Raw genomic sequence first — 26,212 nt, 5'->3', positions numbered from 1 at the left:
GGGTCCTCAAGTAGAGTAACAGCCTGGCTCCCTCCCCTGGCTCTGCAGCCGGCTGGGTCATTCCTCACCTTAGCGACCAGCCTGCTGCCCCAGCCCTCTGGTCCACCCGCACTGATCGGGTCCACCGGCACTGGTCGTGGTTGGGATAATAAGCTGCCAGAAGGGTCCCACTGCCAATTCACCCCCTCCCATTCCCAACCGGTCTGGTGCAGAGGTAGGCCTGTTTAGAGCAGGGGGGCTGGCTGCCGGACATCGGGACAGAGGGGTTTCCTCCCCCACCCCCTTTTTTGGGTTGTTGTTGTTCTTTTCCTTTGAAAAACTTGTAATTTATTGAGGTGAGTTTGGCTCAATCCAAATAAAACTTAATTTATTGAAGACATCATGCTGGCAACCCTTCTGAGTACCCAGGATGGGGATAGGCTGCCTACAGGAGTCCGACCCTCTTGCAACCAGCAAGGAACCCACTGTAGCCCCACATCCACAACTCAAGGTGGTATAGACCAGGAGACAGTGAGAACTAAGCAAACTAGCACTTTATGGCCCAGATTCTTCTCCCCACCCCCAAACAGCCCCAATATTACAGTGCCCGCCCTCCCAAAACCCACACAGAAAAGCTTAAATAAACCCCAGCCCGGTCCTTGGGCTATTCCTTCATTTCCGGACAGACACCCCCAGAGTGGGGGTTGGGAGAGGTCCTGGCTGAGCTCCGACCCCTGTGGTTCAGGCCAGGTGGAGGGCAGCAGAAACAGCGGTGAAAGTGAGGGCCCAGGCATACTCAAATGGACCGTAACGGGCACCCCTGGGACTGGGAGAAGGAGTTCAGAAAGGGAAGTCAGCACCCGAATAACCCAAGTCCTTGGTAATCGGGGTGACTGACCTCTGGAGACCTGGGGCAGGTGAAGGGCAGAATGTCCTAATTAGGGCATTCCAAATGATTGGGCAGTGGGGAACGCAGATCCCCAATAAATAGGCAGAGAGGTACTGCCCCACCCCTCCTAACTTTTCAACTTCAGGGCTGTGGCTGGGCCTTAGTGGAGGGGTAGGGGTGCCGAGTTCGCAGCCTCGCAGTGCCACTGCTATCACTTGCTGAGCTGCAGGGTGTCCAAAAGGAGGCGCTTGTGAGCCGGGTCCTGCACCCCAGCCTCCTCCAGGTCCTCCTCGGTGATGTCGCTGTAGGGGTAAGAGAAGCTCGGAGATGGGCGAAGTGCTCTAGAGGGCCCGTAGCTCCGCCCCGGGGCCAACCCCACCCCATCCACCTCCAGCCCCGCCCCACCTGAGAAACTCCAGGTCGTCCCAGCCATTGTGCACCAGGCCCTCTTCATAACGCTCCAAACCGATGGCCCGCAGCCAGGCGCCCATGCCCGCCTCACCCAGTCCGCCGGCCCGCCCGCCCTGCGGGCACGGAGCCTGAGGGAATAGGACACATGTCAGGGGGAGCACCGAGGGTACCACGCAGAGAAGCCCCGCAGACAGCCACATTCTACTACATGCTTCAGGGGAAGAGCCAAGGACTGGGGCTGATTCATTCATGTGTCCCCCCAGCTGAGGGCAGAAGGGACACCACTGAATGGTGCTGAATGGTGAAGTAAAAGGACACCACTGTCCATGGGCAAGCACAAACCTCAGGTACACACAGACAGCCACCCCTGGTCCACACACCTCCTCCGCCAGGTCCTCCTGGATGCTCTCTCGGATGCGAGGTGGAGGGAAGCTGAGAGGCCGGCCATAGTCCGAGGGCAGTCCCCGGGGTGGCTGCAGCTCCAAGGGGCCTGGCAGAAGGACTGAGCGGCCAGGCCCAGCAGGAGCATAGTCCACCTCGCTCAGCGTCTTGGCCATCTGCAGCACGGAGCAGGAGCGATCGTCCCCACTGGCTACCTCCCCCAGGAAAGTGCTGGTAGGTGAGGGGCCTGGGGGCAGTGGGGGTCTTGGATGGGCCTTGGGAGGTGGTGGGCCACGGGCCTCACCCCCGCTGCGGCCCCGGACCACTGGCCCTGGCAGAGGATCCAGGCTGGGGGGCAGGAAGATGGCTGAGTCTGGCAGTGGTGGGGGTGGAAAGTCTGGAGGGGGCAGTGTGCCCCCAGACTCCTCATCTGATGAGCTCCCCTCTCCCACACGGGGGGGCCGGTGGCGCCCAAGCTGTGGAGCAGGCACTGTGATGGCCACTTTGTTCTTGGTGGCCGGTGGGACAGGGGCCCTGGCAGGCGAGGGTGGCTCCGGGGGCAGCAGCTGGTGGGGGACCCCTTCAAGGACGTAGTAGGCAGGGTTATTGAAGCTGTTCTTGGGTGGGGGGGCTGCCACCCCTTCCGGCTCTGGAGCCCCCTCTGCCTTCAACCTGGGTTTGGGAGCAGGATAATGAAGTCAGGACCCAGATACCAAAGTGAAGGCAATGTGTGCCGCGGAGAGAGAACTGGACTGGGAGTCAGGACTGTGGGCCCCTGGTTCTTAGAACTGCGTGTGACCTTGAACACATCACTTTCCCCTGCTGGCCCCTGGTGTCTTCACCTCTAAAATCCAGGAGACATGATCGTTGAATAGATAATCCCTGAACTTCCTTTCCTGACTTGCTAAGATTCTCAGATCTTTCCTGACTTCGTGAAACCTGAGTTTAAAATTAGGGAAAACAGGTGTGGGAGGCAGGGCAATAAATACTTTAATGCAAATGACCGGCCAGATCTTGAAAGCCTCTGGAGGCACCTGAGGCCAATCTACTAAGGATTCTCACCCAGGGATTCAGGTCCGTTTTACTCAAGCCTGAAGATAAAACCAAGGTGACTGGTAGCAGGTGAAGGTGAGTGAAAAAGCACCGAACCGCAGCTAGGAGCTTTTATTGAAGTTCAAGCGACACTCAGATATAATTGGAAAGTAAGCCTCACTTTCCCCAAGTATGAGCCACAGAACGCTAGTTCCCCAGGGTATTAATAGTTACTGTGTGGAAAAGAAGTTTCCTGGCCCATTAAGTTTGGGAAACTATATTCAACAGAGTTGAAAAAGGGTTTCCTTCCTGTCCACATGCTCAGAGCTTTTGCGAATACTAATGTGCACTGGTACTGTCTAAGAAAAGAATCCAGCCAGAACCATTTCCCAAACTCATTTGACCACAAACGCATTTCCAATGAGGCACCTTGTAGGAGAGCGCTCCATAGAATGCACCGAAGGAAAACCCATGCTGAGGCCAAACAGAAAGTTTAAGCTAAATCTGTTTATGTGGAGGGAACTGTTGCAGAAAACACCTTCTAATTCTATTTTTTAAGGCAGAATCGGGAGGAAAGAATGACTGTGCTCCCATGGGCTCAGAGAGCCACACCTCAGGGAGGCCTGGCTGGCCACAGTGGCTATAAGTGTAGGGGCATCAGATCACTCAGGCAGCAAATGGTCCCCAGCCTGGCCCTGAGAGCCAAGCATAGCAACAGATGAAGTGGGGGGTAACAGGTTCCTTCTCTCACCTGGAGGTCAAGGGCTCCTCCCGGGGGGCAGCTCGAGGTGGGGCTGGGGGCCTCCCAGTTGGTGGGGGTTTCTCTGGTTCTTCAAATAACTTGGAAAGTGGGCAGGAGGCCTCTGCAGGGGCTGGCTTGCGGTTCCCTGACCTGCCAGGGGTGTACAAGGGTGAGATAAGGTCGAGGCTGACCCAAAGCCCCCAGGCACCCCTTCAAGGGACACCCAGCACAGTCCCAGCTCACCTGGGATCCTGGCTGCCTCGAGACACAGAAGGGACTTTGCTCTTTGCTCCTGCCTCATCCTTATCAATGCTGATCCACTCTGGGGGAGGAAGAGAAAGAAGACTCAGAGGGGACCTGGCGTCCTGGACTGTAGGCCGCTTCCAGCTACTCTCAGTGCAGGCCCACCTCTAGCCATGGCTGCATAACTTCCAGATATTCCAGGGGTTCTAACAAGTCCTGCCCACACCCCTGGTCTACCCCTCCTAGACGTGCCCACCCCATCTTATGCCCCATATCCCTCCCAATGGGGACCCCACCGTAGAGTCGCTCACGGGTGCCCAGGCGCTCTGTGGGCACCCGCACCTTCATGGAACCACGGATGTTGCCTGTCTCCTCGCCGCGGTGGGACAGGAAGGTCAGGAACTGCTGGGCTGTGCTGCCAATCATGGACTTGAGTGCCACCACACACTCCCCTGAAGGGAAGATTGGGGCAGACCAGCAGATTGCCAAACCTTCCTGGAGCTCTGCTTGGCTTTCTGTGTCCCTTGGCACCCCTCCCCGCCCTCACCATAGGATTCGTAGCCATCCATGGACTTGACCGTGAGCAGGAGGTGCTGGTCCTGCAGGTACTCAATATCAGCCAGAATTGGCTTGAGCTGGGGAGCAGAGAGGCCCAGTGAGGAACAAAGCCTCCACCACCCCCTCCTTTTCCTGACACCACTCACCCCTACCCTCAGACTGGTCCATGCTTACTCTCACTTAAGATCCCAAATCCTTAATAGAGAAGACATGGCCCCGCATGGGCCTCTCATAACAGTTAACAGCCATTGTCATTCATTTTCTACATCCTCAATGGCCAAGAGAGAACCTGACATTTAGCAAAGGCTCAAAAAGTATTTATGAATGGATGAATGAACCTGCAACTTGGTCCCACCCGCCCCCGCCCAATAAAGCAAAGGCCTTCACTCTTTCTCATGCCCAGCCCCACCACACACACACACACACACACACACACAATTGCACACGCATGAACCATATGCACTCGGCCCACCTCTCCCCGTGCCCTCACTTGTAGGCTCAGGCCCTGCCAAAAGCCTCACCGTGGGCAGCTGGCGTGAAGACCACTGCACCTTGAGGAAGTTGATGTTGTCACTGCTCTGGGCATCATTCTCGAAGCTCTTCTTGTACTCTGGGGAGAGGGTGGGGGATACCCAACTGAGTGCCACCACCTGGCTTCCTTTCCCCCTATCCAGGGGGCTGACCACTCTGGGCACTTTGGGCTCCCCATCCCTCCTGGCCACACCCTGGGCCTGCCTCTGACCCTCCAGGCAGGTGGAGTAGAACTCAATGAAGAACTTGGTGCGGCTAGCTGTCTTCACAATGGCCTCGATGCTCTCAAACTCAATGTAGGCCTGGTCCGAAGTCTTTGAGAGCCCTGAGGGCCAAAGGGAGGCAGGCAGTCAGGAGGGCTGAGAGGGTGGCAGGAGGAACAGGACAGACACTGAGCCCTGGAACAGGAAATTAGGGGCCCTGGCAGGGGAGGAGGGACATCCAGGAGGGACCTCCCCAATCCCAAGCAACCAATGCAGAGACCCCAAAGTCCAGGCCCTGGACCAGGCAAACAGACAACCCAAGGATGAGAGACCATCTAACAAGGGGGTTGGGGGACCAGAATGCCTGCAGGGATTGCCGGCCAACAACCCCCCACACTACCAGGCACACTCAGGGGTACACACTTGGCTCCAACCAAATACCAGTATGTGTGTGTGCTTATATTCCCAGATATACACACACTCACAGGCACACACCTTTCACGGTGCCCCAGGCATACACACAGTCTCACACAGTACTTACTCAGAAACAGTCTTGCACATACGTGTACACACCCAAACATACACACACAGATACAGTCAAACCTCAGCACATCCCCAGGCCACCCCCTGTGCCCCCCTTCCCCCTCCACCACAAGCACATCCAGAACAGTCACCTTTCTTGGAGATGAACTGAGAGGTAACTCCAACCTCAAATGTCCCAAACACGGGGGAGTGGTCACTGGTGACGATGTCATCAGTGCAACCTGGGATAGGAATGGGAGCTCAGGGGCAAGCTCTTTACTCTCTGCTACCACTTCCCAAAGCTAGGGCAAAATCAGGACTGTGACCACCCAGGACTGCCCATCACCCTGCCCCGGAGACTCTGACCGTAGGAATTGCAGATGATGTGGGTCTCAGGGTAGGACTTCCAGAGAATCCGGTCACACCACGAAGGCACATTGGTCCGGACCTGGGGCAGGGGATGTCAGCATGGTCAGGGCCAACAGCCAGGGCTGCTTGTCATGAGCCCTGCCACAGAGCTGAATGCTGGTAAGGCCCAGCACTCCCACCACCCCAGGCCCTGGTACCCGCCTCCCTTCCAGGGTCCTCACAACACCCAGTATCACCCACCCCCAAGGCCTTAGAGGGGCCACTGAAGCTGGAGTAGTAACTGCCCAGACCTCAACCAGACACGCACTCTTGATTCGATGCAGCCCAGAGGACTCTCCCAAGGGCCCCGCTGCCCGTTCCCTCCGCTCACCCCAGTTGGCTTCTGCTTGTGCCAGGCATACGTGTCCCGGGAGCCCCGCTCATAGCGGTAGGTGGGTGGGAAGGAGATCTCTTCCTCACCTAGGGAAGGCGGGGAACAAGTGGGGGTCAGGGCCCTGCAGACCCAGGGGTATCATAAAGGTCCCAGCCCTGGAGACCTGCTGGGCTCACACTCACTGAATCGAAGGAAGACCTTGTGCTTTTCGCGTTCCAAGTTAAGCTGGTCCACCCTGAGCAGGGGCTCAAACTCTTTCCTGCTGATGTAGTTCAGGATCTCCTGCAGTGAAGACATAAGGGCGGCTACTCCCTCTTGAGCCCGAACCAGAGCCAGAGGTGGAAGCCCCACTGGCCCCCAGCTCAGCTTCCCTCCCAGCCACCCAGCAGCCCCGTTCGCACCTGGATATCCATGTCCAGGCGGTAGTTGAGGTCCCCAAACCAGAAGAGGTGAGTGAAACGCAGAGAGATGTCAAAGGCACTGAGCTGCCGGTCGCCCAGCGAGAGCAGCCGCAGGATGTCCAGGTAGTTCTGGTTCCGCCTATGGGGGAGTGGGGGCAGGGTCAGGAGCCAGAGACAAGGTCAGAAGTCTCTGGCGTCAGGGATGGGGTGTGGATCAGGGTCCCTGGGGACAGAGGAAAGAGCTGGGAACAAGATAGAAGTAGAGGAGTCGGGTCGGGACAAGGGAGAAGGCGGTCTCCGGGGACAAGGATGAAGGAGGGTAATGGACTGGGATATGGGAGAAGGGAGAGGGCTCAGGAATAGGGAGTTAGGGTAAAGACTTGGAAAGGCGCCCCCTCACCGGGCGGTTTTCTCATTTCCCGAGGTGAGGTGGCAATTCACAAAGCCAAATGAGGTGCCATTGAACATGAAGGAGACTCCCACAGCTCCCTTGTTTCCTGTCAGGGCAAGCAAGAGAGGAAGGCCTGCGTCACCTTTGGAAAGCTCCCAACTCTCCCCTCTGCACCTCGAAGGGGTGGTGGGAGGATCCTCCCACTCCCACTTCCCCTGCCCCCCAGGCTATGAGGCAGGTAGGCCTCTGAATGCAACCCCCATCCCCAGGGGGCCACACAGGGCACATGCAGTCCATGTGGACAGCCCGAGTCTCCGCATGTGTGAACACAGCCCCTGGAGATCACAGCAGGAGGTGTGGACAGAGAGACCCTGCCTACCCTACTCACCCAGGGTGTTGGCAATGCCAGTCTTCACGCTGGACGTACTGACGTGGCTGATTCGGTTCTCGTGCTCTGGCTTGACCAGAACAGCTACCTTGATGTTCCACAGTGACTGCATAGCAATCTGGGTAGAGGGTTCAGAGTCACCTCTGCCCTAGGCGGGGGCACTGTCCACACTCCCCCACCACCCCTGCCTGTACTATAGACTGTACTGTTAGTCACAGGACAGAAAGGTCTGCTACCCTTTTTCCCTGAGGGGCCAGAGAGAAACAGCATGTTCCCATAGCACGAAGGACTTGTTAGATCTCCTAAAGGATTTGCCCGGGGACCAGAGGGAAAGCCAGTCAAATAGTGCTCCCCAGGGTTGCCCATAGGTCAAACAGGATGGTCTGGGGGGGCCTAAGGAGGGACTGGACAAGATGACCCCCCTCACCGGGCGGTAATCCAGATCTGTGAGCTCCTTGAGGCCCCCGCGTAGCAGGTCCAGCCACTCGCGGTCGCCCACTGAGTTTTCCTGGGTCCCAAAGACATAGATGTCATGGGGTATGGTCACTGTGACCTCATCCAGGGTCTTCCCCAGACCCTTTGATGTGAACCAAGACGTCACATTCTTTGGAGGTGGCACGCTTCCTGGAGGTGATAGCGGGGGGTAGGGGGGATCAGGCCTCTGCCCTGGGGCTGGTCCTCTCCTCCACCCCCCAGCCCCAACCCGGGCCTGACCCATGTTCCAGGTGCCGATGAAGACAGAGATCATGTCAGGCTCATCTTGTTTGGAGTGTTTGTTCTTCATGAGCTGTAGTAGCTGGCAGAAGGCCTCCCGCTTCTGGGGGGACAACAGCCAGTGAGGAGAGGTCCCTGGTAGGTGGCAGGTCCCACGAGGGGAGGGTCATGCCTGTCTGGCCCACCACTCAAGCCTATCACAGGTGCTCAATCAACATTCACTGAATGGACCTTTGACTCCACCCTCAGGCCACCCATTCTCAACACAGATGCTCTCTGCCCTGTCAGACGCCCCCCACCACCACCCCTGCCAGGAGGGGTGACCCACCTACATCACATGTCTCTTCTCTTCCCACCCCCCAGGGACCCCTGCAGCCCCTGGGGCCTCGCCCAGCTTGCTGCTCACCCGGGCACTGACAAAGATGAAATCCTTGCGCTGTGTCCGATCCTTCTCCTTCTCAAACACGACACCCAGCTTGTTCTGGACGCGCTGGGACTTAATGAGCTGGCGGACTAGGGAACGGAGGACAGTCTCACTGGCCCGGGCGCGGAGGCTGGGAGGCTGCCCCACCTACAACCCCAGGTCAGGCCCTGGCTCACTGCGGTCATGTGTGAAGGTGGTCCAGTCCTCCTGCGAGTCCCGCTGTCTCCGCAGCAGCACTAGCCGCCCGCCCTCCACATCCACGCTCAGCGTGAACTTCTGTGACTTCCCGATCTTGGTCAGGTCGCCCAGGGTCACGTCCAGCTTCACCTGCAGGTCATGAGGTGGGGGGCTGCTGAAAAGACCTTGGAGAGGGGACGCCCCCTTCACCTCCAACAGCCCTGTGCCCCACGAGGCCCCTCCCGATACCCCTCTGTACCTCGAAGGCCTGCACAGGGATGGTCTTGGCCTTACGTATGGATGGCTGCAGTGGAGCTGGCGGGGCCGTGGAGCTCATGTCCTGCAGGGCCTTCAGGGCCTGGAGCAGGGAAGGGCAGCCAAGGTCAGGAGACATGCGGAGAGCAGGGGCCATGAGGGAAATAGCAGATGGGATCAGTGCAAAACCACAGATTCAGGGCTGAGATCAGTTAGGCCAGTACACACACTCAGGGACTGGTAGGTCAGGTCAGAGGTCAGGAGTCAGGCTACCTTCTTCTGGATGCCTGACAGGAAGTCCTTTAACACTGACAGCTTCAGCACCAGGCTCTCGAGTTCTTGCTCCCCAGTCTGCGGCGGGTTCTGCACAGAGAAAGAATGAGGCTTGTACATGAGGCCAGCAAGCAGGAGGTCCCCCGCCCAGACCCAGATGTGAAGCCCTTCCTCACAGGCCTCCCCGTACTCCCACCTGCTGCTGCAAAAGGCGGGTCACCATGGGAGAGCTCTGCTGGTCAAACACCTTGGACAGGATCTCCAGGCCCGACAGGACCTTGTCCACCTCACTAAGGGAGACAACTGGTCAGAAGTCGCCACCCCAACCAAGTACGGGGAAAGGGGGCTGAGTGTGTTGCTCCAGCCTCCACCATAAGGATACAAGGGTTCGGGTGAGGAAAAGTGAGGAAACAACAGCTGGATCCCTGTTCAGGGCCACAGATCAGAGGTATCAGACATTTGTGCAACCAGGGAGCAGGGGAGGACAAGTCAGAGGAAAGGCCGTGTGCTTGTTGTGGGGAGGGGTACCTGTGCAGCCTCCGGCAGGAGGTGGCAAGGGTGCGGGTAAGGTGGGGCAGGTTGCTGGCTCCGCCTCGCACAGCCTCCAGGTCCAGTCCGTAGCTACCCTTCAGGTACTCATGCGAAACAGTGCTCAGCCCATTGGGAGCACTTCAGGGAGGGGTTAAGAAGTCAGTGAAGAACCTGCTGACAGCATCCCACCACTCCAGCTTGATCCCCGGAGGAGATGGTGCTGGTAGTGATCCGAGCCCCGTGGATCAGGGTGTCTGCCTCTGGGGCTGAGATGGGCTGAAGATCCCCAGGGGTGGAGTGGGGGCTTAGGTCTCTCCCCCTTTGATGAGGACACCACTCTCAGAGGAGAAAGGGGAGTCCTGCTCCATGTAGGAGGCTGTGGTCTTACCTCTCAGCAGCTGCAGTTGTGGGAGTCTCAAGGGCTGCTGGTGGGCTGCCAGGCCCCACAGAGGCAGACATACTGGTGGAGCCAGAACGCGGGGGCAGTGGGGGCTTCTCATCCTCACCATCTGTGGACAGGAGTCAGTGGGCCTCCCTTCCTCAGGGAAGTATGGGGGGATGCTGCGGCTCTCAGATACTTCCCTGGAAAGTGGGGTAAAGGGCCCTGGCATCATGGTTAGGAGCAGGGGACTTCAGGGGACACAGGTTGAGAAGACAGGAGGGGAAACAGCAGGTGGTGTCCGGGGAAGGGGCAGAGAAGGCATGTGCACACAGCAAAGCGGGCAGCACCTGAAACATCACGGTCGTCAGGTGGGTCTGGTTCTCGCTCCCTCTCCACAGGCAGCAGCAGGGCACACACGAGGCCCTGATTAGGCTGGGCATACAGGCCGATGAGCTCACCCAGGGTCTGGAAACGGCGCACGGGCACACCCTGCGAGGTCTGAGAACCAGCAAGAGTGGAAGAAGGGTCAGCCAGCTGATCCCAAGTCACAAGAGGGAATCAAGGTCGGGCTCAGGGTCCAGGCTCCTACCTGCACGGCCAAGAAGTCTTCTCCGTCAGGTAGAATCCGATATGTATGCACGTGCTTCTGATACCTGATGACAAAGCAAGGGTCAGAATCTGTCGCCCCCCTGGGTGAGGTCTGAGCCCCAAGGCATGCCTTCCTCTGGGTACCGGGATCGGCCCTCAGGTCCCTCAGCTTGGTCTTCCTAAAACCCTTTGCTCAGAATGCACAGGGTTAATGAGGAGGCCAGTCCACGTCTATCCTGCTAGTGTTGCCAACAAGAGCAGGAATGACCAGCCTCCCCCCTCTACTCCCCTCTCCGTGCCACCCCCAGCCACTCCGCCACCCAGACCTACATAGGCTCCACACCCACCACAGGGCCCGGGAAGCAACAGGCAGCTCCTTTGTGGCCTCCACAGCTGTCTAAACAGCCCCTCTGGGCTGTGGTACCAGCTCTGGCCCCCCGCCAGAGTACGAGTCCTCAGAAGCCTGGTTCACCTCTGTTTGCACACACAGGAGATGTGCTCACACACGTGTGTGCCTGCTGTCTGTGTTTACGCTGGTGTCTGGCTCTACTGGAGCTGAGGATGGCGGGGGCCTTTTGGCTAGGAAGTATGCGGGTATCCCAGCTTTCTCCCTGCTGCCCCAGATGCCAGGAAACTGGGGTGCCCCAAGGGGGCCCCCTATGGGAGACCCAGGCCTCTAAGAGCCCCAAACTGAGGAGGGGCAAGAGGGGTGCTGACAGATGGCAGCAACAGCTGAGCAGGTGACAGCTGCCAGGCCTGGGCAGCGTGGGCCACACTCAGTGGGGAATGGAAGACTCCGTCTGCAGCCATACATCAGGTCAGCTTGCTCAAGGGTGTCCCCCGGGGCCCATGTGTGTGCTGGGCACCAGAGAGGACCAAATATCCATTTGAAGGGACCCTACACCTTGGCCACAGTCCATCCCCTCCACTCAAGTAAGTCCCCTCCCGGAGCTCTCATGGATGCTGACGGGCCCCCGTTCTCTGCAGGTGTCTGTGTGGGTACTGCTTTATGGACTGTATTTATAAGAATAATAACATCCCATTAACTGAGCCATGCCTGTAGGACACCCTACAGATGTGATCTCACTTAATCCTCCCTTTTGATACAGATATTCGTGCCCTCCCCACTCTCCAGAAGAGGAAATAGGCTCAGAGAGGAAAAGCAATTTGACTACTGTCACAGAGTAAGTAAAAGGCAGAGCTGGGACTTAAAGCCACTGGCAGAGGCCAGTGCCTGTGAGAGCAGGAGTGTGTCCTGAAATGCCTCCCATGGACGTGTGGGTATGTACACAGGTAAGCAAGTATGTTTCTTATCACCTTCCCCCAAGTTTTTATCCCAATTCTGACTCCCCCCGCCCCACACCCATCCCCGGGCTCTTGAGATTCAAGGAGTAGCCAAAGTCAGCTGGCAAAGCTGAAGCCCCCGACACAAAAAGACCCTCACTCCACCCATCTCCTCCCCTGGCAGTGGAGCCAGGGCTCTCCCCTCCTGGGACAATAATGTTCCTCCCCAGACACAGGCCCAGCTGTCCCCCTCCTACTCAACAGCTGACCCAGCACCTGCCTCCCCTGCCCCATCGGGGGTATGCCCTGAGGGGGCTGTGACTCTAGGATATAGTCCTTTGGTAGTCTCTCCTGGATGTCAGACTTGGAGCACAAGCTGAGACTCAGGGGACCCATTCCTCTTCAAGCTTCTCGACCCCAGCAGTCCTCACATTCTGGCCTGCATTGTTCTGTGAGGGCCTGTCCCATGCACTGCGAGATGCTGCGAAGCATCGCTACTGGCTTTCACCTACTTGATGCCAGCAGCACTACCCCAGTGTGACAGCCAAAAATGTCTCCAAACACTGCCCAATGTCCCTGACGGGTAAAATCAACCCCGAATGAGAACTACTGACCTAGACCAATACACCCACAAAGAAGTGAAGAGAACAGAAGCATAAAGGACATAAAGGGATTTAGGAGGGTTCACAGGGCTCAGGGGGAATGTAATCAGAGCCTAAGGCCCACAGGAGTCCACATAGTATCAGACAATGGGGCACAGGAGACAGCTCAGGGAGAGGACTCCAAACCCACCAAACTCACCCAGAACCACTGATGGGTACAGGCACAGGACCAGACTCAGTCAGAGAGCTGCCAAGTCTAGCCCCACAACCAGCACTCATAGCTCAGGGCCAAGGGGGCCAGGATACCCAGGACCAGGGCACATGCCCATGCTCATTGACTTATGAAATAATGGCATGGCCCTATATAGCCTCGCTCCCCCCACCCCTTCTCAGCACCACTCTGCCTCCCCAGCCCCAGGCATCTACTCCCCAGTCCCAACCTCAGTCTTGGGGGCATAGAAAGGACCCCTAAGGAAGCTGTTGGGCATCCTCACACACCCATTGGTTTTTCTGGCCCTGCAACCTCTAATGCCTACTACTCAGACACCCAATCCCTGTATAAACAGAACTACACACAACCCTGGAATGCACATCCACACATCCTCACCCCTCCCGCCCCTTCTGCCTGAAGGGTGCCTGAGAGGGTCTGCCAGGAACTCCTCAGATTTTCCCCCATTACAGCCACCCTGGCTAGCGGGACCCCACATACCCAGCCCTCCACGCCCCAGAAAGTATCCCCAGACACACAGCAGGAAGGAAGTGCCCCGGCATCCTTCCTCAGCCCCGGCTTAAAGCCAAAGCCCCCACTGTTGGGGGCGCTGGCATCCCACTGTCCCAGGCCCTCCGCACACAGGCAAGGAACCTGGGGCCGCGCCCCCTCCCGCCGGGAGCCCCAGCCCCACTCACAGGACGCAGAGCGCGAAGGCTCCCGCCACGCTCTCGCTGTCTCGGACCAGGAAGCTGCCATCGCGGCCTGCCCGGGCCAGCAGCTCCTCGGCGGCAGCGCGGCTCAGGTCGCGGTGGTACCAGGCGGGGGCCGGGCTGCCCAGCGCGCTCCCCGGCCCCGCACCCCCCGGGCCCGGCGCCCCGCATGCCAAGGCCATAGCGCGCGCAGGGCTCAGCGCCGCCGGCGCCCACCGCCCCGCGCCATCCGCCCCGGGAAGCTCGGGGCCGAGGCTGGGGCCGGGCCCGGGGCCAGAGCCTGAGGATCCACGGACCGGACCAGGCCGGGGGTCGGGGGCTCCGCGGTCCGGCGCGCAGGCCGCCTCTTTCGCCGCACCGCCGCCGCCGCTGCCGCCTGCAGCGCCGGCCTCAACTTGAAGAGAAAGAAAAGTTTGTTCAGAGGCGGCGGGGGAGGGGCAGGAGCGCAGCGCAGAGCGGGGCGGCCGGCCCCCTCCCCCTCCGCTCGGCCCACGGCCCCACCGTCCCTACCCCCACTCTCTTCCCAGTGGGGATGATGGGCTCCGCGTTCCCGCCGGACGCGGGACCCCCCAAACCCACAATGATCCTGCCCCGCCACCACCCCCCCTGGGACCCCCCCCCCCCCCCCCCCCCCCCCCACCAACGAAGGTCAAGTTCCCCCCCGCCTTCTCCTGGACATTTTGGGACCCCGGGCCCCAGTCCAGAGAGTTAGCCCCCTCCAACAATCTCAACGATATGATCCCCAATTCCCATAAACGTCTAATTCCACCCCAGATCTTTTCCATTCACCTCCCTTGCAGCCTCAGGGAGTCGGGTCGAGTCTCAAAACCCGCGAGGGATCCAAGAAGAACCTCTTCCCTATCCTCATTATCCGGCCGGCCCAGACTCTCAACTCCCATGAAACCCAGGCCCCTCTTAGACCCGAACCCCCAGACTCCACTGGGTCCAGTCCCTGACAAATCCCGCGGGGGAAAATCCCCTCCATAGAAACCTGATCTCCCACAAACCCTCAGACAAGGTCCAGTGATCCCGAATCCCCACGCACTGTCCCTGGCAGCCCCTCGCAACCCGGGCAGAGCCCTTCCCCCCTCCCGGCCAAGTTCCCTGGCACCATCCCCCATACCCGCAGGCCCGGGCCTTAAGGGGTTCAGCAGTCCGAGATCAGGCGCCCCCCTCCGCCACTGCCCTTCTAGAAGAAAGTTCCCTCAAACCCCTGGGCTCCTGACTTCTCCCCAGAGCCGCAGCCGCCCGCGCGCAGACCCCCACCTCCTGCGCCGCTCCGATGCCCCCTTCCCGGGGGAAGCGGCCCTTGACTCTCAGCGGCCACTTAAGATGGCCATCCTCCGCCGCCGCACCCCCCCTCGCCTTCCGCCCCGCCCGCCGCTCCGCCCCCGCGGCTCTCCGCCGAGCCGAGGGTAGCACCCGCGCTTCGCCTTCCCCGGCTCCCCGTCTTGATCCCGGGGCCGCTGACCCGCCGAGTGACCTCGGGCAAGTCACCGCACCCCTCCGCGCCTCGTCTTCCCGCTCTGCAAAGTGAGAGCAATGTTATGAGGGCCGACTTAATGGGACCGTGCTTGTAAAGCTCTCGGCACAGGGCCTGGCATCCAGTAAACCTCCAGAACAGCGGCTATTTTTATTATTAATTAAGGAGTATCGAAGGTGACAGCTGTGTAAACTGTAAAGCGCGGCGCCAGAACGAACGGGTATTATTAGCACCCGCCCCCGCCCAAGCTACTCCCTCCAAGACGACAAACTTGAGCCTTTGTGGGCGGGACGCCGACCCGGGAGCTCCCCAGAGCCTGTACGCTCGGACGCCCCCGGGCGCCCAGGGTGGGAGGGGTACCCGGTCGCCGGAAAGGGGGCGGACCCACAGAGGTCTGGCCCTCCCCTTCCCCCCAAAAAAGACCTAGCCGGTGGCAGCGTCTCCCGGGAGTCCGCTTCCTGCCCCGCCCCTCCGCGCCTTGGCTCCTTAAAGGCGCAGGCTTCCAGCCCGGCTCCCGCCGCGCCCAGCTCCCCCGCCGCCGTCAGCAGATCCCCTTTAACCTGGGAGAGAACTTTCACTTTGCTCGAGTGAACCTGTATCTCGGTCAGTCCCGACAAGCTCCTTCCTCTATTTCAAATATGCGTTGGCTTGACCCAGCTGGGACAAAGCCTGGGACACAGAATGGGGTCTGTGGGGGCCTTCCAGACTAGGTAAATATAGTACCTAACAGACAGCCCCGTACATCCCAGTGTCTCCAGACCCCTCCAGGAACTCCGTAAACCATCCTGCACAAACGGCCCGACTTCCCCGTCACTCAGCTCTAGATATGGGGGAAGGTGAATGCCATGAAAGGCGCACCTTCCTGCGACGGGCAGGGGAGGGCCTGGATTAGGAGTCTTCACTCCAGGGTTCTAGGGCTGCCTGGTGTTCTCAGACACTGCCCTGTGCCTCTCTGAGGATAACTGTGAGTGGAGTGTAGAGACAAAACTTCCCCAGGCGAAAAGGGCAAGAGGGAGACCTAGAGATCAACTCAGGCCCAGTTCCTGGGAGCTGGGCAAAGACAGGATAGGCATATCTGGCAATCCCTGGAGGGGACAAAGTTGCCAGAAGAGAGGCCAGGCTCCTGCCCCTAGGATGCCCCTGAGAGTTTCCAACCTTTTTCCATCCAAGCTAAACCAATTGAAGGCTCTTGAGCATTTCCTCTTCCAGGAACCTCCCAGACCGTCTTCTGTCTTCCTCCTCTGAGGGTCCAAGCCTCAACTCTGTCCCTTCAGTCCACATCATGGGTGAACTTTTTTCACCCCCACTGGGAATCCAGAGCCTGGACTCCCATCCCCAGCTTTCCCATTGCAGAGCTGAGCACAGAGCCAGGCAGACAGGGCCTGGGAAAAAGGGGGGCTATTTGGGGACCAATATAAGTAACAAAGTCCTGGACCCGGCTCTTGTTTGTGGCTACAACGGAGTCCCTGAGGGCTACTGAAGTGAGACACTGCGCTCACATGCTGTCACGTGCTCTCCAGGCAACAGCTTCTTTGTGTTTCACAACTCAGAGGGAAAGGTCGGATATCCCCATTTTATTGAGGAGGAAACTAAGCGTTAGCCTAGACAGGCAACTGCTTCACTTTGGCATAGTCAGTAGCAGAGCTGGGATTCACACCCAAGTCTCATTTCTCTGATCTGAAGGAATCCAGAAACTGTGGAATCTGTCATCTACCCACTCGAACAAAAATAATTCATCTGACACGGATGTGTCAGTCTTTTTATTTGAGCTGACTGCCAGACAAACCCCAAGGCCCACCATGGAGCAGGAATGGGATGACTGAAGGATAGATAATGGATGGAAGCACACTTAGGGTTCCTCCTTTTGTGAGCCCACCTTGGTCATCGAAACTCAGGACATGCAGACATGATGTCTGGGTAGGGCTAGACTCAGCCCAGGAGCCCGAGCTGCAGCATCAGGGCCAGGCTGAGCAGGAGAGGCTCCACCCCTCGGGGCAGGGCCCCAGCATTCAGGGCCATGGCATAGAACCTCGCCACCTCCTCATTGGGGTTGCCCTGGGCCGGGTTGAACCACATCTGGATGCAGCGGCCACTCCCTCGGCTGTAGTTGCTGGCCTGGTAGGAGTGACTCCAGAGGCCCTCACACAGGGCTGCGGGCGTGGGAAAGTAGGTCTCAAAGGTGCGGCAGGTGGTCCCGGCTGGACACTTGTTAATTCCTGTAGGCGGAGAGAGGGTGGACGCAGACATTCAACCCCTGGGCCTGAAGCTGGTTTCTGGCCACCCCAGATCCTCAAACCCCACCTCCGTCCCCACCCGCCACCCCACACACCTGAGGTCCAGTCCCAGCCCCGTTGCCAGTTGTTCTTGCAGGTGTAGGAGGTGCGACAGTCCTCCCACCATTGCTGGCAGTCCTCTTTGCACAGGGGCACGTGCAGGAAGCGCTCCTTGCGCCAGCTCTGGTTCACCTGGTGGGAGGTGAGGAGGGAGGGCTCACTCAGTGCTCAGCGGATGGGACATGCAGATGGGATGGGACATCACCTGCCACAATCCTGATGGAGCTGGATGGCAGCTGCAGGGGTGGGATGGGGAGAGGCAGGGTCCCATACCTCCTGGATCCAGGGCCCTAGGTTGGGGGAGCACTCATAGAGACAGTTGTCCTGGATAAAGTGACGCTTGCAGGCGGGCTCCATCTTGCCACAGTGCTCCCAGGTGAAGTTGTACAGGAGGGAGGTGTCCTTGTGCAGCTCCTGGCTGGTGCTGACTGAGCAGCAGGCCTTCTCCTTCCAGGGAGTGCACTGTGTGGGGAAGACACCGACTAAGTGCCCACCCGCCCCCCCATACACACACAACCTTCTGCCACCTCCAGCCTCTCCGCATTTGGTTCTTGCTCTCCTGCCTCAGATGGGTTGTCTTAGAAAAGTTTACTGTGAGGACCCTTTTGTCCTTGACCTCCGGAACTCTCATCCTGGGGGAGATTCAGTCACAATAGGGCTGATCAGGGGTCATGGGAGCCGGAGAGAAACCCCATGTTGGGGGACAATAGCCATCATTGATGCAGCCCTTCACACTTCATAGAAAGTTCTTTGACAGATTCGTTAAAAAATAATTACTGAGTACCTATTTCTATTCCAGTCACTATTCTAGATGCTGAGAATATGATAGAGAACAAAACAGACAGAAATATATGTTCATGGAACTTACATCTTGATCAGTGGGGACAGACAATAAGAAACTAAAAGAGAAAAAATATGGCGTCAGGATCTGATCAATTATATGGAGAAGATTACAGCAGGGATTGGGAAAGTGGGGTATGGGATAACTTGAAATTTTAAATAAGGTGATTGTGTGTAAGTCTCACCGGAGAATGACTTTTTTTTTTTTTGGAGGGTGACATTTTGAGCAAAGGAAGAAGGACACGACCTATGTAGTAATTTGTGTTGAGTAACTTTCTTCTCAGCAAGTGTTAAGGTCTCTGTCCCCAGCAGTGAGGCCGGTGCCAGAAATGTGGCAGCCCCATAAAAAATATTTGCTGAAAAAGTCAATGAAAGACCTCTCTATGATTTCCTAAATCTAAACCAAACTCCATCTTACATATGGACCCACCATATCCGAGCAAGTTTTTAATATAGACCAGCTTTTTCAGGACTGCAAATATTGTGAAAAGGAGGGCCATGCTCTGTGTTTTGTTTTACCAGAGTTATTCACTGTCTTAGAAAATTATGTCATCAATGTCAACACAGCTTAGAGTACCCTAGCATTTAAGTTGCCAGCAGAAGGCACCTGTATCGATCTTCATCTGTAGCTGCCCCATTCATAGTGATTTGGTGATGAGAAGCAAATATGCTGTTTGACAGTGATTTTCTGATGGAGTCATGCCCAGGAATTGACATACTGAAATATACTTTATTTTATTATAAGTTACTTTCTTTGTGCTTCTCCTTTGTTTTTGTTTTTGTTTTTTTAAGATTTTATTTATTTATTTCACAGACAGAGATCACAAGTCGGCAGAGAGGTAGTCAGAGAGAGAGGAAGGGAAGCAGGCTCCCTGCTGAACAGAGAGCCTGATGAGGGGCTCGATTCCAGGACACTGGAATCATGACCTGAGCCAAAGGCAGAGGCTTTAACCCAGTGAGCCACCCAGGTGCCCCTGTGCTTTTCCTTTGTAGTACAGATAGAGAGTCATGTTGATATTTTTTTAACTTAAATGTGCAGATAGGTTCTATTGGCTTTGAATTTTATTCCAGGATAGAAAAATAGTCTAAAGAGTATTTATTGGGGTGCCAGAGTGGCTTAGTTGGTTAAGTGTCTGCCTTTGCTCAAGTCATGATCCCAGGGTCTCAGGATCAAGTCCCGCATGGGGTCCCTGCTAAGCGGTGAGGGGACCTGCTTCTCCCTGTGCATGCCGCTCCCCCTGCTTGTGCTCTCTCTTACTCTCTCTGGTAAATAAATAAATAAAATCATTTAAAAAATAAAGAGTTTTTATCATAAAAAGGAGACATGGAGTTTCAATAGAGTTACAACTGAACGGCATTCATTTTTACAGAATGAGTGAACGTACAGCACCAGTTGCCTGTATCACAGCCAGAAGAGACCATCTTCTCCACCCTTGACACTCCGTGGACTGGCATATAGGGAAAGTAGGAAGAACCATCCTCGCTAAAATCCCTCACACTCCAAACCTGTCCCTACACCACCACAAGGGCTGCTTATGTCTGAGTGCTCTGTGTGTCCTTGTGCTTCTCTGGTTCCTCATTTTCCTCATTTATGTTATGTGGGGGAGAACATTATCTCCTACATCAAAGGACCACTGAGGGTATGAAATCATGGGCAGTCAACACAACACCGGGTAAGTGCTCGACAAATGATTATATCGTATCTTGCTGACATGGTATTCTCCGAGGAGGCCACCCCTAACATCTTACCATCACCTTACCATCATCTTTCCAGACAGCAATAACCCAAGTTGCGGGGGCATATGCCAGTTGACCTTTCTCCTCACCCCCTGACTTAGTCTTCCCTGTTAGAACCAGTCCCCTCCCCAACTGGAGCCACACTCCCTCCTCACCTGGCCATGCAGCTTGTCCTCAGGGCCTGGCTTTGCCTTGTGGTGCTTGGCGTCCATGCAGACGTTGAGCAGGTCCATCCTGGCCCGGGCACTGCACATGGACGCTGTCCAGGCTAACAGCAGCAGAAGTGAATCAGTCTCCAGACCATGTCTTTCTGTCCCTGCAGACACAGCTTTGGTTGGGGAGGCCCACGCCCGAGGGGAGAGACCCTCGTGTAAGGTCCTCTGTGGCCCCCATGTCAGTCTCCCTATCTCCACAGTGAAGGATGGGGTCAGACCCTCTTCCTTCAGGCTGGGGTCCTGAGGCTCCCTGAAGCTGAAGTAGAGAAGGTTGGCAAAGGGGCTCCCTCATCCCAGGATTGGGGCTCGATGAGGATCTGGGATTAGTGGATCAGCCCTGGGAGAGTCTTCCTCAGTTGGAGGCGATGTCTTTGTGCCCACTCTTCTCTCAACTTTACTTAGGAAAAGTAATTAAATAGTTCAGACCCATGCCCTGCTCCCCTGAAAAGGGCCAGGGACACAGAATGCCCTCATGCCATGTCCAGCAAGCGCGTGCTCTCCATCATACCCTGGATCACCTGGGTCCCCACGCCAGCTCAGAAATCCACTAGCCTGGGGAAGGCAGTGCCCCAGCTCTGCTGAGTCCTCCCAATCAGCACTGAAGTCACGGATGGTAGCACATGGGGTGCTATTTGGTCAAATAACACAGATATGGAAAGATTGGGGGTTTCTAATTTTTACTTCCTCATACTTTTTCTTTCCCTGTTCTTTGAAAGCCATTTCCTTCTTCCACTCCATAATAACACTGGTCTCCTCGGCAATCTCTAGGCTAATGCACCAGATTCCTACCTTACCCCTCAGAAAACAAGTGCAGAGATCCGTGGACCTGAGGGACAATATAAAATACTCCATGGGGGCACCTAGGTAACTCAGTTGGTTAAGCTTCTAACTCTTGATTTCAGCTTAGGTCATGATCTCATGGAGCCTGCTTCAAATTCTCACCCTCTCCCTTTGCTCTTCCACACACCCCATCTCCCGTGTCTCTCTCTCTCCCCCCTCACCCCAAAATTAATTAATGAATTAATTAGTTAATTGATTAAAATAAAAGTACCCCATGTTGGAGCAGCCAACTAGACAAGTGCTTAGAGTCCTGGAAGTCACCCAGCACAAGTGCCGCCCACTTCTCTTTTCCTGACTGACCCTCACCACCCCCACTCCCATCTGTTAAAGATCTGTTCCTTTGGGTTGACAACAGAGACTGCTTCCTCTCTCTCACCATCCCACATCCACACAAAGCCCTGGCCAAGCGTCCTTCCAAAAACATTTCTGGAATTCACTTCCCTTGGCTTGGGGTCAGGTCTTCCCTCCTCCCATTTCTTCCCCTAAAGGCACTTTCCCCACAGGAGCCCAAGGGATCTTTCTTTCTGTCTTTTTAAGATTTTATTTATTCAGGAGAGAGAGAACACTGCAAAAGAGCATGAGCGGGCAGGGCGGGGTGGGGAGGGCAATATGTGGGAGGCAGAGGGAGGGAGAGAAGCAGGCTCCTGGCTGAGCAGGGAAATGAAACAACACAGAACTCCATCTCTTCACCCTGGAATCATGACCTGAGCCAAATGCAGATGCTTAACCCACCAAGCCACTCAGACACTACACCGCCCCCACCCTCTCACCCCACCCCCCCACCGCCCAGTGTCCTTGTCTCCCTTTCCTCCTTAGGGCATCTTGCCTGAGCCTCCTTTGCTGCTGGGAGCCCACACAGCTGTGTCTTGACTGACCTCTTTTCAGGCTGGTGATGGCTCCAGGTCCCTGGACTTTCCCCAGTGGTCTCTGACCTCAGCCAGGATACACTGACTGTAAGAGCTCTGATGCACCACGGAATGTACTTCCTCTTTCCGCTTTCAAATCTTCCTTCCTTCCCTCTCTTCCAGGCCCCACCCATGCAAGGCTCCATCAGCCAGTCAGTGTATTCACTCCAGTTTTCATTCATCTCTTTGTTAATTTATTCGTTATAGGATTCACACACTCAACATTCATCAAAACTTAGAGAAGCTCATCTCTAAGTGGGATCTGAATTTTTGAGGTACCCCCAAATAGTTGTTAGGATGAAACTAGCTTGAGGGGCATGAGGCACAGTAGGGAAGAACCCAGGCTTTAGGGTTAGGCCATGGGTTCCAGGGACAGCTCCGTCCCTCATACAACCTTGGGAAATATCAGTGAGACTTTTGGAGCCTTAATTTGCTCACCAGAGGATTGTTGAGAATTACATACGAAAAAGCCTGGCACAACACGAGTAGGCTTAAATGATAGCTATTAGGTTAATTTTTGAGTAACGAGATAAACAGGGTTAGAGGTTGAAGTACCAAAATCCAGTTTAACAGAGAAAAATTGTCTCAGATCTGATAAATGATGTAATATAATAGCTCACCACCTAGCATTTCTGTAAACATAATTAAGCATTTTTATAGCCTTTTAAAAAATTGTGGAAAAACATATGTTATATAAAACTCACCATCTTAATTCTTTTTAAGGGTATGATTCAGTAATGTTAAGGGTATTTATGTTGTACAACCGATCTCCAGAACCCCTTTGCATCTTGTAAAACTGAAACCTCATTGTCATTAAGCAACAACACCCCATTTCCTCCTCTCCCCAGTCCCTGGCAACCATCATTCAACTTTCTGTCTCTATGAATGGACTACACTGGCTATTTCATGTAAGTGGGAATCACACAGTATTTGTCTTCTTGTCACTGGCTTATTTCACTTTGCGTAATGTCCTCAAGGTTCATCCCTGTGTCAGAATTTCATTTCTTCTTAATAACTGAATAATACTTCCTTGTATGTATCTGCTACATTTTGTTTATCCATTCACCCACTGATCAATTCTGGGTTGCTTCCACCTCTTGGCTATTGTGAAGAAGGCTTTGTGATGGCTGGTGTACAATTATCTTTCGAGGACCCTGCTTTTAATTCTTTTGAGTATATATTCAGATGTGGGATAGTGGGATCACATGGTAATTCCATTGTTGAGAAACTGCCATAAAATTTGCCGTAACAATTGTACAGTTTTACATTCCCACCAATAGTGTACAAGGGTTCCGATTTCTCCACATCCCCACCAACACTTGTTATTTCCTGTTGACTTTTTGTGTCTTAATAAAAGCCATCCTAGTGGGTGTGAGGTGATATCTCATTGTGGTTTTGATTTGCATTTCCCTGATGATGAGTGATGTTGAGTATCTGTTCGTAGGCTTTGATCATTTGTACACCTTCTTGGGAGAAACGTCTACCCAAGTTGTTTGCCCATTTTTTGTATTACACATCTTTCTATTGTTGTGGAAGCTCTCTAGTTCTATTTTCTGGATTAACCCCTTATCAGATGTATAAGTTGCAAATCTTTTCTCCCATTCTGTAAGCTGCCTTTTCACTCTCTTAACTGTCCTTGGGTGCCCAGTTTCCATTTTGATGCAGTCCAGTTTATCAAATTTTTTCCTTTTGTTGCCTTGGTTTGGCTGTCATATCCAAGAAATCATTGCCTCATACAATGCCATGAAACTCTTCCCCTGTTTTTTAAAGAAATTCTATAGTTTCAGCTCCTACATTTAGGTCTTTAATCCATTGTGAGTTAATTTTTATATAAGGTATAAAACAAGGGTCCAACTTTATTTTTTTGCATGTGAATATCCTGTTGTATGCCAACACTGTATATTGTAAAGACTATTCTTTCCCCCATTGAATTGTCTTGGCACAATTCAATTTGTCAAAAATCTGAACTCTCAGTTCTATTTCATTGACCCACATATCTACCTTTATGCTACTATCACACTGTCTTGATCATTGTCACTTTGTAATATGTTTTGAAACCAAAAAGTGTGAGTCTTCTAATTTTTTTTTCACGATTGTTTTGGCTGTTATAGGTCTCTTGCGTGTCCATATGGATTTTAGGATCAGATTGTCAATTTCTCCAAAAAAGCCAGTAGGGATTTAGATAAGAATTGAGTTGAATCTGTAGATCAGTTTTGGGAGTAATAACCTCTTAACAGTATTAAGTCTCCTGATGATGAACATGGGATATCTTTCCATTTATTTAGGTCTTAAATTCCTTTCAACAGGGGCGCCTGGGTGGCTCGTCATTAAACATCTGCCTTCGGCTCAGGTCATGATCCTAGGGTCCTGGGTTCGAGGACCACGTGAGGCTCCCTGCTCAGTGGGAAGCCTGCTTCTCCCTCTGCCTGCCTCTCCCCCTGCTTGTGTTCCCTCTCTCGCTGTGTTTCTCTCTCTGTCAAATAAATAAATAAAATCTTTAAAAAAAAGTTCTTTCAACAATGTTCTATAGTTTTCAATAGACAAGTCTTTTATTTTGTTAAATTCACTTCTATGTCTTTTATTCTATTTTATGCTATTGTGAATAGTTATATTCTTAAATTCGTTTTTCTATTGTTCACTGCTAGTATATAGAAAAACAACTGATTTTTTAAAAAAGATTTTATTTATTTATTTGACAGAGATCACAAGTAGGCAGAGAGGCAGGCGGGGGGGCAGGGCGGAAGCAGGCTCCGCTCTGAGCAGAGAGCCCGATGTGGGGCTCAGTCCCAGGACCCTGAGATCATGACCCCAGTGGAAGGCAGAGGCCCAACCTACTGAGCCACCCAGGAGGCCCATTTTTTATGGACTAATAGTCTTAGCTACAACTTTTTTTTAAAGTAATCTCTGCACCCAAAGTGGGGTTTGAACTCAACACCCTGAGATCAAGAGTTGCTAGCTCCACTGACTGACTCAGCCAGGCGCGCCCTAGCTACAACTTTTGTACAAAGTTGAATAGACAATGATAAGCATGGACATACTTGCTTATTATTGGCATTAATGGAAAAGACTTTTGGCATTGACTATGATGTTATCTGTGAGCTTTTCATACCTTTATCAGGTTGTGGCAATTCACTTCTATTCCTAGCTTGTTCCATGTTCGGTTTGGTTTTGTTTTAAATTATAAAAGGATTTTTGATTTTGTCAAATGATGTTTCAGCTGAGGCAATCATGTGGGTTTTGTCCTCTATTTTAGTAATATGATATTTCAAATCAATTGATATTTGGATGTTAAACCAACTTACATTCTGGGATTAATCCCACTTGGTCATGATGTATAATCCTTTTTATATGTGGCTGGATTCAGTTTGCTAATATTTTGTTGAGAAGATTTACTTCTTTATCCATAAGGGATATTGGTCTGTAGTTTTCCTGTGATGTCTTTGTATGTATTTTGTATCAGAGGAATATTGATCTCATAAAATGAGTTGAAAGTGTTTCCTCTTTTTTTTGAGAGAGTTTGTGACAAAATGGTATTAATTATTCTTTAAACGGTTGGTAGAATGCACCACTGAGGTAGTGGGAGCTTGAACTTTTGTTTGTGGGAAGTTTCAAGATTATGAATTCAATCTTTTTGCTTGTTACAGGTATAGATTTTTTACTTCTTCTTAAGTCATCTTTGGCAGTTTGTGTCTTTCAAGGAATTTGGCCATTTCATTTATGACATCTAATTTATTGGTATGCAATTGTTCAGGTTATTCTCTTACAATGCCTTTTATTTATGTAAGGGCAATAGTGTTGTCTCCTCTTTCATTGCTGATATTAGTAATTTGATTCTTCTCTCTTTTTTTCTTGATCAATCTAGATAATAGTTTATCAGTTTTGTTGATCTTCTCAAAGAACTAACTTTGGGGGGTGCCTGGCTGGCTCAGTCAGTGGAGCATGCGACTCTTGATCTTGGGATCGTGAGTTCAAACCCCATGTTGGGTGTAGAGCCTACTTTTAAATAAATAAATAAAGCCAAAGCACTGACTTTTGGGGGGCACCTGGGTGGCTCAGTGGGTTAAAGCCTCTGCCTTCGGCTCAGGTCATGATCTCAGAGTCCTGGGATCAAGCCCCACGTCGGGCTCTCTGCTCAGCAGGGAGCCTGCTTCCTCTCTCTCTCTCTGCCTGCCTCTCTGCCTACTTGTAATCTCTGTCTGTCAAATAAATAAATAAAATCTTTAAAAAAAAAAAAAAAGAACTGACTTTTGGTTTCATGGATTTTCTCTATTGTTTTTCTATCCTCTATTCCATTT

At 53.8% G+C, this 26,212-nt stretch overlaps 2 protein-coding genes across 8 annotated transcripts; both read right to left on the bottom strand.

Annotated features, from left to right (window-relative positions):
* Positions 1 to 346: 346 nt before the first annotated feature.
* Positions 347 to 14,917, bottom strand: LOC111159402 (inositol polyphosphate phosphatase like 1). Of its 3 annotated transcripts, none has more exons than XM_022521835.1 (29): positions 14,831 to 14,917; positions 13,550 to 13,958; positions 10,759 to 10,822; positions 10,517 to 10,667; positions 10,176 to 10,296; positions 9,785 to 9,925; positions 9,453 to 9,546; positions 9,257 to 9,346; positions 8,988 to 9,086; positions 8,728 to 8,878; positions 8,534 to 8,640; positions 8,128 to 8,230; positions 7,841 to 8,037; positions 7,414 to 7,531; positions 7,035 to 7,131; positions 6,635 to 6,773; positions 6,416 to 6,515; positions 6,231 to 6,319; positions 5,858 to 5,939; positions 5,644 to 5,733; positions 4,960 to 5,091; positions 4,757 to 4,845; positions 4,225 to 4,312; positions 3,974 to 4,129; positions 3,678 to 3,756; positions 3,444 to 3,584; positions 1,660 to 2,332; positions 1,274 to 1,407; positions 347 to 1,170 (listed from the first exon to the last, which is right to left on the bottom strand). In XM_022521835.1, the coding sequence occupies exons 2-29, from the start codon at positions 13,744 to 13,746 to the stop codon at positions 1,080 to 1,082; spliced, it is 3,813 nt and encodes a 1,270-aa protein (XP_022377543.1). In that variant the 5' UTR covers positions 13,747 to 13,958; positions 14,831 to 14,917; the 3' UTR covers positions 347 to 1,079. The 3 variants fall into 3 exon arrangements, with proteins under 3 accessions (XP_022377543.1, XP_022377544.1, XP_022377542.1); XM_022521836.1 differs by having other exon boundaries at positions 4,978 to 5,091; XM_022521834.1 differs by having other exon boundaries at positions 4,757 to 5,091.
* Positions 14,918 to 16,774: 1,857 nt separating this feature from the next.
* Positions 16,775 to 22,236, bottom strand: LOC111159447 (folate receptor beta-like). Of its 5 annotated transcripts, none has more exons than XM_022521933.1 (5): positions 22,222 to 22,236; positions 20,113 to 20,250; positions 17,654 to 17,842; positions 17,377 to 17,512; positions 16,775 to 17,263 (listed from the first exon to the last, which is right to left on the bottom strand). In XM_022521933.1, the coding sequence occupies exons 1-5, from the start codon at positions 22,234 to 22,236 to the stop codon at positions 16,977 to 16,979; spliced, it is 765 nt and encodes a 254-aa protein (XP_022377641.1). In that variant the 3' UTR covers positions 16,775 to 16,976. The 5 variants fall into 5 exon arrangements, with proteins under 5 accessions (XP_022377641.1, XP_022377647.1, XP_022377642.1 ...); XM_022521939.1 differs by lacking the exon at positions 22,222 to 22,236 and adding an exon at positions 21,888 to 21,993 and having other exon boundaries at positions 20,113 to 20,273; XM_022521934.1 differs by lacking the exon at positions 22,222 to 22,236 and adding an exon at positions 21,839 to 21,985 and having other exon boundaries at positions 20,113 to 20,273.
* Positions 22,237 to 26,212: the final 3,976 nt, after the last annotated feature.

The sequence above is a fragment of the Enhydra lutris genome, unplaced genomic scaffold, assembly GCF_002288905.1.
Source record: "Enhydra lutris kenyoni isolate GAN:26980312 unplaced genomic scaffold, ASM228890v2 scaffoldscaffold68, whole genome shotgun sequence".
Lineage (NCBI taxonomy): Eukaryota > Metazoa > Chordata > Mammalia > Carnivora > Mustelidae > Enhydra > Enhydra lutris.
The sequence above is the reverse complement of the archived record's forward strand: the minus strand, read 5'-3'. Positions and strand labels throughout refer to the sequence as shown.